The sequence below is a fragment of the Notolepis coatsorum genome, assembly GCF_963971535.1.
Source record: "Notolepis coatsorum genome assembly, chromosome: 10".
Taxonomy (NCBI): domain Eukaryota; kingdom Metazoa; phylum Chordata; class Actinopteri; order Aulopiformes; family Paralepididae; genus Notolepis; species Notolepis coatsorum.
In genome coordinates this window covers 85,612,821-85,625,320 of record NC_140174.1, presented here as the reverse complement: position 1 = coordinate 85,625,320, position 12,500 = coordinate 85,612,821, and the positions used below count along the sequence as shown (strand labels likewise).

Here is a 12,500-nt window from a genome sequence, read left to right as displayed (position 1 = left end):
GAAACTCCAGGCCAGGTCTCATTAAATATATCAGTAATCTGTCAGACGAATCTCTATCAGACGAATAGTAGTTATCCATCAGATTGTTCGACAAGTATTAAAATGTATTATACAAACTGGAAGGTATTATAAGTGCTGAGAGAATACCACGGTTATCCATGTACAACCGTTATCATTGTATAAAAAGTGTTTGTATGTATCAAGCGAAGTGAAAAGCCTTGAAACAATCTAAGAGGAATCTAAAGTGGTCCTCATTGTGACTGTGTAGAGATCTATACATAGATAGATACACATATAGATAGATCGATTTATTGATTGATTAACTGACTGATTGCATGGCTACTGCTTTGTGTTGATGGCTGCCTGTCTCTCTCTCTTGTTAGCTAACTACATAGCCTACTATAAGGAAACTATAAAAGAAGGAAGGGTCATCATGTCACTGTGTAGCATGTGAATGCAATGGTGCCAAGTGTGGAAATGTTCAGTTTGGCTGACGTTGAGTTGAATGGGATCAGCCATCTCCTCGCTTATGACCATTTAAACATGTTATTACCTCGGCTGTCAGACTCATCTGCAATATTTTGCATTGTCAACTAGCGAACATTTGATATTGGTTGATGTTGATAGCTGGTATATTTAGAATTTTTGTACAGGCTTCAATAGAACTGGCACCAAAGTTTGGCACCAAGCAGAGGATATAACGCTGGTGTCCTGATGACCCTTCCTTCTTTTATAGTTTCCTTGCTACTCAGTGTGCATTTGTCTTACTGTTGTAGTAAGTACATGTCTGTTAGCTAACCTACATACAGTACTATCTAGCTGTACATCTGTCTGCTAGATAACTACTGTACTATCTAGCTGTATACCTGTTTGTTAGCTTACTAACTACAGTATTATCTAGCTGTAGGCCTACAACTGTCTTTTAGCTAACTACAGTACTATCTATAGCTGTACACCTGTCTGTTATAGCTAACTACAGTACTATCTAGCTGTACACATGTCTGGTAGCCAACTACAGTACTTTCTTGCTGTACTGGTATCTGTACTGGTATCTGTCATCTACTGGTTCCTCTCAGCCTCCAGCCTCAGCACTGCGCCTCAGTTCCTCTTACTACAACACTAGCAGCCTCCCGCCTCCTCCTCTCTCCTCCTATCGCTTCCTCTCCCCTTCTCTCTCCTGCTGTCTCCTGTTCTCTCTTCCTTTCTCCTCCTCTCTTTCTATCTTCTGCTATCTCTCTCCTCCTCTCCACCAGCTGGCTAACTCACAGCATCTCCTCCTCACAGCTCCAAAGGATACTAACCAGACTCACTTGCTCTCAGTAAAACAAACTTTAAATAATTGTATTCATATAAAAGGTTAAAAACATGCCGTTTGTGTGTCTGTGGTTCGTCAGTCGGAAGGTCATGTTTTTAACGTTTTTGTACAAATACAATCCCTTTTTTTATTTTAATTAAATTGGAATTGGCTAAGAATATATCTTCTCTTGTGCCCTGGTGCAAGTGCTGCTTTCATCTCTCCATGTTCAAGAGCTTCATGAATGATGGCTTATTAAACCAATCAGGCACTCTCAGCCTCCCTGCCTCAGCACTGCTCTTCAGCTCCTCCTCCTCCTCCTCCTCCTCCTCCTCCTCCTCCTCCTCCTCCTCCTCCTCCTCCTCCTCCTCCTCCTCCTCCTCCTCATCCTCCTCCCTGCTCATACCTGGCCTCTCCTAGAGAACCTCCTCCTCTGCACTCTACCGCTATATTGAGACAGATCATATTAAATGTGAGTTTGACCACAGGACTTCAACAATAATCAAGCAAAACTAGTGTGAAAAGATGCAAGTACATTTAATCTTAACAGTAGTGAAGAATAATACAAATTGACAAGTAATGTGGCCGTGTTTTGTGTAACAAAAAAAGTCATAATACACTAAATGTACAAAATGTATTTACTTTTCGCTGGTTAGTAGTCGGTTGGAAGTTAACTTAGGTTAAATTCTGCAATATACCATGAGAAGAACGAGCAAAAAGCAAGATGGCGATGACATCAGAGAGTTATCTTGCTTGCATTCCCTGGCTTACACTTGGCAGACTACAGAGACGGCTGTATCAGGATACAATAATAGAGGCCTTTCAAGGAATGTGTGTGTAGTTCTCTTTCTTCCAACATGGCTGCCTGTAATCAGAGTAGGTAAAACCCTGTGAAAGCACAATATTACTGTTCCACTGACTTGTTTAAAAGATCCAGTAATAAGACACTAAATCATAAGACTTTTGGTGATATATTTCTCATAATGTGAACATATAGCAGCCATTGTTTCTTCCAACATGGAGGACAAACGGTCATTCTAAACATTCTGTACAAGGCCTCTATAGTTCAAAAACTGGGCAAGGATGGTGATTGGCTACCACTCGCAAACATAAATGTGACCTGACCACATCACCCTCTTTCCTCTCCTCCACTTCTCCATTGCAATTCCTCTCTTCTTCCTTCTCCCTCTTTCCAATACACTTATTCCCTCCTCCCTCTCCCTCATCTTCATCTCCTCCTTCTCCTCTCCCTCCCAGTATCCCTCCATCTCTCCTTCGTGATCTCTCCGTTCCGCAGATTTATACCTAGTTTCTGATTGGCTGCTCTGCTCTGCTCCGCCTCTCACTAACCAACACAACTAACCTACCTGAATATACTCTGGCTTTGATTATATAGATATACTGTCTAGTCAAACATTTTGGAACATTGAGACAGAGTTAGGGTTAGACAGGCTTTGGCCTCCTACCGCTAGACCGGTAGAGCCCCATTAGCATGCCAGAGTATGCCTGTAGTGGGCCAGGGCGGTGGAGTCTGCATACCATTTGAAAGTCATCATATGGGGGCATCTGGGTAGTGTCGAGGTAAAAGCATTCACCTACCACCACAGAGACCCTGGTTCAATTCCCGGTAGCAGTACTTCCAGCTTTCGACGGTCCTATGGACACAACCCCTACTGGTCGGTTGGGGGGGTGCCTAAGTGCACACTTCAAAACCTAAACAGGTCAAACTCTTGAAAGAATGTATGTTACCCCACAATGACATGGTCCAAAAAAAATTGGGGCTTTAATTGGGAGTTGTAAAAATCGAACATTCTATTATATATCATTTACTTTTAGTTATGTTACAAAGGACAAAGTCAGAAAAATGCCTTCATTACACGTAGGCCTCATCACGCCTAATGATTAGTTATTGTAGCCCAGATAGACAGACCCACTCTGAAATAACAGAGGGCTCAAGTGCTGCAGCGTTGTGAACCTGGGGAGCGTGCTAGGCGGAGATACATGCCTATTCATAGTTGATTTCACTGACACTGACAACGCGTCGTTACTGTGTTTTTCCTCCAAACCACTAGAGAGAAGTTTGTCCTCTTAATGTTCAGACGTTTACTGTTTCCATTTCTCCTGTTTCCATCTCCTTCTGCTCTGGTCATGTGTGTGTTTTCAACAGCCTTGGTTCCCAAGTCACGCTTTCACTGGGAGCTCTGGTGGTTAGCGACCCCCGAACACCATAGGTTAGAGCAGGGGTTCTCAAACTTTTTTATACCACTACCCCATTTTATTTAGGATTTTTTTGGCAACCCAACACTTAATGTATCGCATAGTTTCAACGTGGAATTAAGGAATATCAAAATAAAAGCACACGTTGTTGAACTTGATATTGGATATTTATTAGAACATTTTATTACAGAACTATATTATCAATACACATTTATAAAACGAGGCATATTTAGCCAAAATATGTTGCCAGAAGAAAAAAGTGATTTATTTATTTATAAACGTTTTACTTGCCAATGCGTGACCCCACTGTCACCTACCCACGACTCCACTTTGGGTCGCAACCCGTAGTTTGAGAAGCGCTGGGTTAGAGTAACCAGAACACAACAGGTTAGAGTAACCAGAACAGGTTAGAGTAACCAGAACACCACAGGTTAGAGTAACCAGAACAGGTTAGAGTAACCAGAACACCACAGGTTTATTCCCTGCGAATCGGCCGCAGGGTTCGGGGGTCGGGCTGGAGCTGGGGTCTGTGTGTGACCTTTGAACCATCGCTAGGAGCCATTGTTTTGATGTGTATAGTCAGGTGTCACCTCTCATCTCACCCCCAACCTTTCTTCCTCTCCATCCCTCCCTTTTCTCTCTATCTCCCTCCATCCACCCCTCCCTCCCTCTTCTCCCTATACCTCCCTCCATCCATCCCCCTCTCCCTTCTCCTCCATCTGGTTCTCTCTCATGTTCTCAACCAACCCTCCCCCTCCAGGCTATGACAGTATAGACCTGGAGCTTCAGACCCCTACAGAGCTGAGCTACGAGCCTCCCACCCCGCTGCGTTCAGATGACTTCTTTAGCGAGGAGGGTGACGCTTGCCACCCGCTCGCCCGTCCCAGTGACCTCTCCCTCACCCAGACCACTAGCGCCACCACGTCCAGCGACAACCCTGTGACGGCGGAGGCCCCGGGGCCCAGAGTGGTGGTGGAGGAGGACGCCTCTGTCGGCGTGCGTGAGGAAGACGTGCCGCTGAGCCGCGAGCCTGTGGCCTCGTACGACACACCGGGGAACAAGAGGAGAGGAGGAGGAGGAGGAGGAGGAGAGGCAGGAAAGAGGGGAGATGACGGTTTAGAGAGTGAGATGGAGGCAGGGGAGGGAGGTGTAGAAGGAGAGGGAGAGAACCAGCTTATCACCCCCGTCACTGGGACAGAGAAAAGAGTGAAAGAGGAGGAGGAGGAGGAGGAGGAGGAGGAGGAGGAGATGACCCAGGAGAGGTTGCAGAGTTTACTGGAGGCCATCAGGCAAGAGGGAGGAGGCTGGGAGGACGAGGAGGAGATGACGGAGGAGAGGTTGGGAGCCATTCTGAGCCAGATACAGCAGGCAGACAGAGAAGCTTGTTGTGTTGCAGGGTGGCCCAGTGAGACGGCCAGCGGAGAGATGGACACACCCACAATGCCCTATAGCCCCGCCCCCGAGGGACCGGCTCCACCTGAGGACTGGTATGACTAATATCTATCTATCTATCTATCTATCTATCTATCTATCTATCTATCTATCTATCTATCTATCTATCTATCTATCTATCTATCTATCTATCTATCTATCTATCTATCTATCTATCTATCTATCTATCTATCTATCTATCTATCTATCTATCTATCTATCTATTGTAAAACGTTTCTCCATTGACTTCCATAGTAAAACTGGACACACACACATATATATATATATCAGTGATATGTGTCTCTGTCCGTCCTGACAGCCTTGCTGAGAAGGTGGAATCCTCCCACAGACACAGTATGAATGCAGCAGCGGAGGACGACAGGAAAGAAGGGAAGAGGGCAGACGAGAGGAAGAAGGGATCTCCAGAGGACAACAGCACAGCAGGAGCCAGCGGAAGACAGGAGGAGGAGGAGGAGAAGAGAGGAGATGCGGACCAGGTGAGGATCAGTATAAAGATCTGGGCCCTCATTTATCAATGGTGCGTATGCACAGATATGTGCGTAACCCGTGCGTACGATCATTTCTAAGCAAAGTGTGGGATTTATCAATTTGAACGTGTGCTTGACTTTGTGCGTATATATATACGCACAGCTCTGACCATGCGTACCTGGCGCTTAGCGGTAGAATATGAAGACTGCGGCATTATGCTTTCATTAGTTTCATGCATTAGTTTCAACAATGACGTGTTCTGTATGACCCGTAATTCACTATAGTTCATTGTAAAATAGCGACATTAGTGTAATTATTGTCAAACCCTAAATAGCATTTGGAATAGGTATTTCCGAATGAATTCAGCCTCGTTCATAGCGTTATTATAGGAATACTTCTCGCGGTGTGCGCTCAGATGTTTTCAGAGATATAGGGCAGTCTATTTGCAGAGAGAGAACATAATAATATTAAAGCCCAACTTGCAGGTTAAACCCTACTCTGCAATTATGGGTAGTTTACATCATTGGTATCTAATTTAATTATTTATTTTTTTCCATTTGACGCCGGAAATTTCACTCAGAAATGGTTAAAAAGGTCCACGCACGAATAACATGCACGAGCAAATCTAAAAGCTTATCAGACGCTAGCACGGCCGTGACGTCACTTCAGGAAACGTATGCCTTATGCCCGTCCGGGTCATAGTACTACTGGATATATGGCGCTGGCTAACGTTAGCATTATGTCTACTGTCGTGAACCATTTTAGATCGGGGCATGTAGAGGAGTTTGGGGAACGAGTAAAATCATGTGCAGGTCCTCTTCTCAGACCTGTGTGGCAAAGCACTGCACACGCATCATGCAAGCTACACGTCGCTGCATGTTGATCAATGGTGGCCCACTCGGTGCATCACAGTGGGCTACTATTGTGCTAACAACGTGCCGCGGCGTCCGGCTTGTTGGCCGGCATGAGTGCCCGATTTGGGGTGGTTCTCTTCTCTTTGTGTGCCCCCGTCCTCGCGGGTGTCCTGCCGGGGAGCTTGTGGACGCGACAACAGCGGCGGCCGTAGGGTGTTTGAGCCTGTAGCGTTAGTTAGCTCATAGCTATCGTGTACCACTAGCGTTACGGGCTCGAGCACCCTACGGCTGCCGCCGTTGTCGCGTCCATGGGCTCCCCGGCAGGGTACCCGTGGGGACGGGGGTGTACAGAGAGGAGAGAACCATTTTGGGTCGGGCGTTCATGCCGGCCAGCGAGCCGGACGTCGGGATATGTTGTTAGCACAATAGCTACCAAGCTAAGCTATGTTAGCTTCTAACGGTGTATACACAATATGTACAACGACACAATGATTTACATTATTACAAATATGGTAACGTGGTTGTGGCTTTTACAAATAGTGGTTAGCTTTAGAGATGGATGGCTATGATCACGGAGCAATAGTGTTGTTAGGTGAAACAGATACATTTTCATTCGGCTAGTAGTAGCAAGGCTCTCTGCCTGCAGTGCCTGCCACTAGCTGTGTGTGACTCTCAGAGCCCCCTGGCGCCCTGCACCTGTTGTGACGACATCATTTCGATTACACGCGCACGTTATGAACCATTGATTAAAATATCCACGTGCGTGGTGATTGTGTTGGGCAGACAAAATGTTTGATAAAAACGCTAAAACTGGGTCAATTTCAATAATTCTTTTTCCTTCTTCATGAAAGTCACCGTTGGCCTAGTCCACATTGTTTATTGAACAAAAATACAACATGCAAGTTGGCCTTTAAGTATAGTCCGCTACCCGAGACACATTCTCCTTGATTTGTACCGCAATTTGAGACCCAAATTGGAGCGTGGAGCAAAACGCAGTGTTGGATGTCGATGTCGTAATTTCCCCAACCCCCCCCCCCCCCCCCCCCCCCAACTACATACAATATCCATATATCAATAACAGGAGGCCAAGAGAGGATTTTACGCCAGGTTATCCAACATCATCGGAGCAATAGACTGTACCCATGTAGCTTTCAAAGCTCCATCAATAAACAAATCCAGTAATGTGAACGGGATTCCACTCGGTCAATGTACAGATAATCTGCGATGCGCATTTTGGCTGATAATGTCGTTGCCGGTGGCTGGGAGGAACACGACTCATTCAGGCCTAATTGTATTTAATTCAATTGTAATGTTATTACTGGGGTATCTAAAACATCACTTAAATGCAGATCAGGGTTATCCACTGAAGCCATAATGACTCTGACCAAAACCACGGGCTCACGAGCGCACAATAGGCATTTTAGAGCGCAGAGTTGGCATGCTGAAATTGATTTCATTTCAGTCATTACAGTGCTTAATGTCGGGTCAGCTTGTCATTTATTTCTGTCAATGTGCTGGTTCTGTAGCAGGACTGGGTCAGTCAACATCATTGGCTCCCGGCGCACCGAAGATAGTCTACACGCTCCCTCCTCCTCAGCGGAGTTGTCTGTGAACTTGACACCTTCATTGGATTTATTTATTCTCTAAAAATATCTATAATCATACGATTAAATATTGTTTAAAATAAAACGCTAAATACTATTATTCTGTGTGTCATGTTTCCAAATAAGATTGGTCACAACGAAATGCTTTCTAGCTTCAATGTGTTGGTTAGAATAGATGACCTCAGTTGAAACTTCACTGACAGCAAGATTGATCACGGAGGACTCGCTCTCAGTGAAGTTTCAAGTCCGCTTAGTCCATTATTCTACATTCCATGGGGGTGTTTCATGACCATATATGGATAATCATGCACGAGCATTGACGGTAAGAACAAATGGTATTTATCAACACAGAGTGTGCATACGACCTGTGCACGCACGGTTGATAAATCCAGATTTTTCTGTGCGTAGAGACATTCTAAATTCTGTGCTTAAGAACGAAAATAGAACACTTTCTAAGCATTATTGATAAATGAGGGCCCTGGAATATAAAGCCAGCTGAGCCTCTCTATCCCATAATAGACCTGGGCCCTCATTCATCAACGTTGCGTACGCACAGATATGTGCTTAACCCGTGCGTACAACAATTTCTAAGCAAAGTGTGGGATTTATCAATTTGAACGTGAACTTGACTTTGTGCGTATGTCTACGCACAGCCCAGAGCATGCGTAGCTGGTTAAGGTTAGAGTTTGGAATCAGGGCTGGTGGTCTAAAATTAGGGCTGTCTTAAATACTTCGAAGCTTCGAAGCTTCGTTCGATGGCACAAGCTTCGAACATTAAAAAAAAATCTGAGTTTTTACTTCGGTGTGTGTGTGTGTGTGTGTGTGTGTGTGTGTGTGCATGGGGCCGGGGGACAAATACACTGGAGGAAAGTAACCCAGCTCAGCACTGCCCAAATTATATCATCACTATTGCCTGTTTGAAGGATATCATCCTCAAACACATATACACCACCTACACGCCTATTCTCAGTCCTTGCCCCACAATGGTGGAATGAACTACCCACCCCAGTTAGGACAGCCAAATCCCGTCCAATCTTTTGCCGTCGACTAAAGACGCACTTCTTCAACCATTATCTGAAATAAAATAAAAAAAATAAAATAAGAAAAATCTAACCCTAACTAACCTTACTGTCATGCACTTGTCCTAATAAACTAACCTACACTGTAACACGCAACACTTTGATGAATATTGTTACTCAGCTGATAGAGTTGTATCCTTCCTGATGACCTGTCGTACAGAACTTGTAAGGCATAAGAAAGAAAGATACTGGGATGAATAAACAAAATAGAAAATAAAATGTAGAAATGCATGCAATACATAAATAAATATGAATCTCCATATATGAAATAGAACATTTAGATAAGGTGCTACTGGGATGTTTTTGGTGAGTTCTTTGTTTTTTTGTGGAAGTAGCCCTTCTTAAAAATGCATGAACATTCACTGATAATTGGTCTGTAGTGGAGTCTACAAGGTCTACATTGCCGGACCTTGTAGACTGACATAATTCTGTGCATATTTCAAATAATCAAAATCTTACTTCATTCATCTTAAACATTCTTGATTTGGGGATTGGTAGTTCCCATGAAATCTGAAGTTGTTCAAACGACAACAGCGATCCACCTTGAATTAAATCACACAGCCGTGTTGGCTGCGTCACAGTCACTAAAGGGGCTACTTAATTCATTAATCCAATCCACTTTATTTATAGAGCACATTTAAAAACAACAAAGTTTACCAAAGTACTGTACAAGTCCCACAACATAAAAAAAAAATAAAAAATTATATATAAAAGAATTGTTTTTTTTTTATTCGAAGCTTGCCAAAAAAAATCGAAGGTCAGCCCTATCTAAAACGTTCAATCAATCAATCAATCAAAGCGGGGAACATAGAACCCGGGGAACATAGCAACAGCTGTAAGGGGAGAGGGGGATGAGTCAGATCAGACAGCCTTTTAGGTCTTTTGTTTGCTGTGTGTGAGAGGAGTCCGTGTGTGTATGTGTGTGTGTCTTACTCTGATCGCTGTGTGAGTGAGAGGAGTGTGTGTACTGTGTAATTTGTGTGTGTGTCTTACTCTGGTCGCTGTGTGAGTGAGAGGTGTGTACTGTGTAATTTGTGTATGTGTGTGTGTCTTACTCTGATCGCTGTGTGTGAGTGAGAGGAGTGTGAATGTGTGTGTGTCTTACTCTGATCGCTGTGTGTGAGTGAGAGGAGTGTGAATGTGTGTGTGTCTTACTCTGATCGCTGTGTGAGAGAGAGAGGAGTGTGAATGTGTGTGTGTCTTACTCTGATCGCTGTGTGTGAGAGAGAGGAGTGTGAATGTGTGTGTGTCTTACTCTGATCGCTGTGTGTGAGTGAGAGGAGTGTGTATGTGTGTGTCTTACTCTGATCGCTGTGTGTGAGAGAGAGGAATGTGAATGTGTGTGTGTCTTACTCTGATCGCTGTGTGTGAGTGAGAGGAGTGTGTATGTGTGTGTGTCTTACTCTGATCGCTGTGTGTGAGTGAGAGGAGTGCGTGTGTAATGTATTGTGTGTCTAGTCTGATCATCATCTCCTGCAGGGGAACAATGTTTTCAATGTCCAAAATTTGCTATGGGATCATCATGTTATGATGTTGTCTGGAACCCTGAGAAGCCACTCTCACAAAGATAGGTAGTGAAAAAAAAAAAAAAAAACAAAAAAAAAAATTAAATAACGTTTTTTTTTTTTTTTTTTTTTTTATGACTAATCGACGCAACAATTTCTCGTCAACGATTTTTTATAATCGACGTCGTCGATTATGTCGACTAATCGTTGCAGCCCTATTACACACACACACACACACTAACACACACGCACATACACACAGGTGATTAATTTTGTGCGGTGCTGCCATCAGGCCGCTGAGCAAAGCAGCTCAGAGGAGGAAATGAACATCACCACCAAGGTTTACCGCAGACGACTCATTTTGAAGGTACCTGACCGCTATGTGGGCGTGGCTGACATGCTGTGTGGGCGTGGCTGACCGGCTAATGCTAGTTATCGCAGCCTGTAAAACTCACAGCTAGCATCACAACTTGCTACCGGTTCCAATGGCTACAGTTACATTTCAGACTTCACACTGACTGACAGGTCCACGGACGGACGGACGGACGGACGGACGGACGGATGGACGGACTGACGGACAGACTGACAGACAGACAGACAGACAGACAGACAGACAGACAGACAGACAGACAGACAGACAGACAGACAGACAGACAGACAGACAGACAGACAGACAGACAGACAGACAGACAGGTCTGACCAAGTAAGAACCTGCTACATTATTATGAATTATGATGATTATTATAATCAGACTGGTATTGTGATCTGTTGATCCAGAACACATCCCTAAGTGATCAGACTGGTATTATGATCCGAATTCTACATAGTCTCATATGATCAATGGAAAGAGATGGAGAAGATGAGAAGGAAAAATAAATCCAGACACAGACTGAAATAAATCCTGACACAACATCAACATGATCTCAGATATCACAGTGAAATTACAAGAGGAACTGGAGCCAATGTCTCCAACTGTCTAGCTACAGTATGCTGACTGGTTGGCTGAAGAATATCTAGCTAGCTGACTGGTTGGTTGAATGTCTAGCTAGCTGACTGGTTGGTTGAATGTCTAGCTAGCTGACTGGTTGACTGAAAGTCTAGCTAGCTGACTGGTTGGCTGAAAGTCTAGCTAGCTGACTGGTTGACTGAAAGTCTAGCTAGCTGACTGGTTGGCTGAAAGGTTGGCTAAAAGTCTAGCTAGCCTAGCTGACTGGTTGGCTGAAAGTCTAGCTAGCTGACTGGTTGGCTAAAAGTCTAGCTAGCCTAGCTGACTGGTTGGCTGAAAGTCTAGCTAGCTGACTGGTTGGCTAAAAGTCTAGCTAGCTGACTGGTTGGCTAAAAGTCTAGCTAGCTGACTGGTTGGCTGAAAGTCTAGCTAGCTGACTGGTTGGCTGAAAGTCTAGCTAGCTGACTGGTTGGCTAAAAGTCTAGCTAGCTGACTGGTTGGCTGAAAGTCTAGCTAGCTGACTGGTTGGCTAAAAGTCTAGCTAGCTGACTGGTTGGCTAAAAACATCGGGAGCAATTAGGGGTTAAGTGTCTTGCTCAAGGACACATTGACATGCTGCCCAGGAGGAGCGGGAATCTAACCGTGAACCTTACGACTAGACGACTGCTCTACCTCCCGAGCCACTGTCACCCTGCAATTATCACGATAGGAGCTGTGTTTGTGTGTGTGTGTGTGTGTGTGTGTGTGTGTGTGTGTGTGTGTGTGTGTGTGTGTGTACTTGTATTTCTATACTACAGGGGACACTGACCTGTTTACACACTCACGCAATGGGTACCAAACACATTATGGGGACAAATGTGGGTGTCCCCATAACACAAATTAGGTTATGGTTAGGTAATGGTATGATTAGGTTATGGTTATGTTATGGTTAGGTTATGGTTAGGGTTAGTTACAGAATGCATGTAAGTCTATGTAATTGTCCCCATATTTCACATAAACAAACATATGTGTGTTTTTGTGTGTGTGTGTGTGTGTGTGTGTATGTGTGTGTGCGTGCGTGTGTGTGTGTGTGTGTGTGTGC

At 44.4% G+C, this 12,500-nt stretch overlaps 1 protein-coding gene across 1 annotated transcript in view; it reads left to right on the top strand.

Moving 5' to 3' along the window:
• Nucleotides 1-12,500, top strand: part of ank3b (ankyrin 3b) — a gene marked incomplete at its 3' end in the record, with an annotated part of 393,887 nt that overhangs the window by 338,528 nt on the left and 42,859 nt on the right. Inside the window, 3 exon segments of the mRNA XM_084323081.1 lie at nucleotides 4,272-4,998; nucleotides 5,262-5,439; nucleotides 10,766-10,877. Coding sequence (XP_084179207.1) covers nucleotides 4,272-4,998; nucleotides 5,262-5,439; nucleotides 10,766-10,877 — 1,017 coding nt within the window.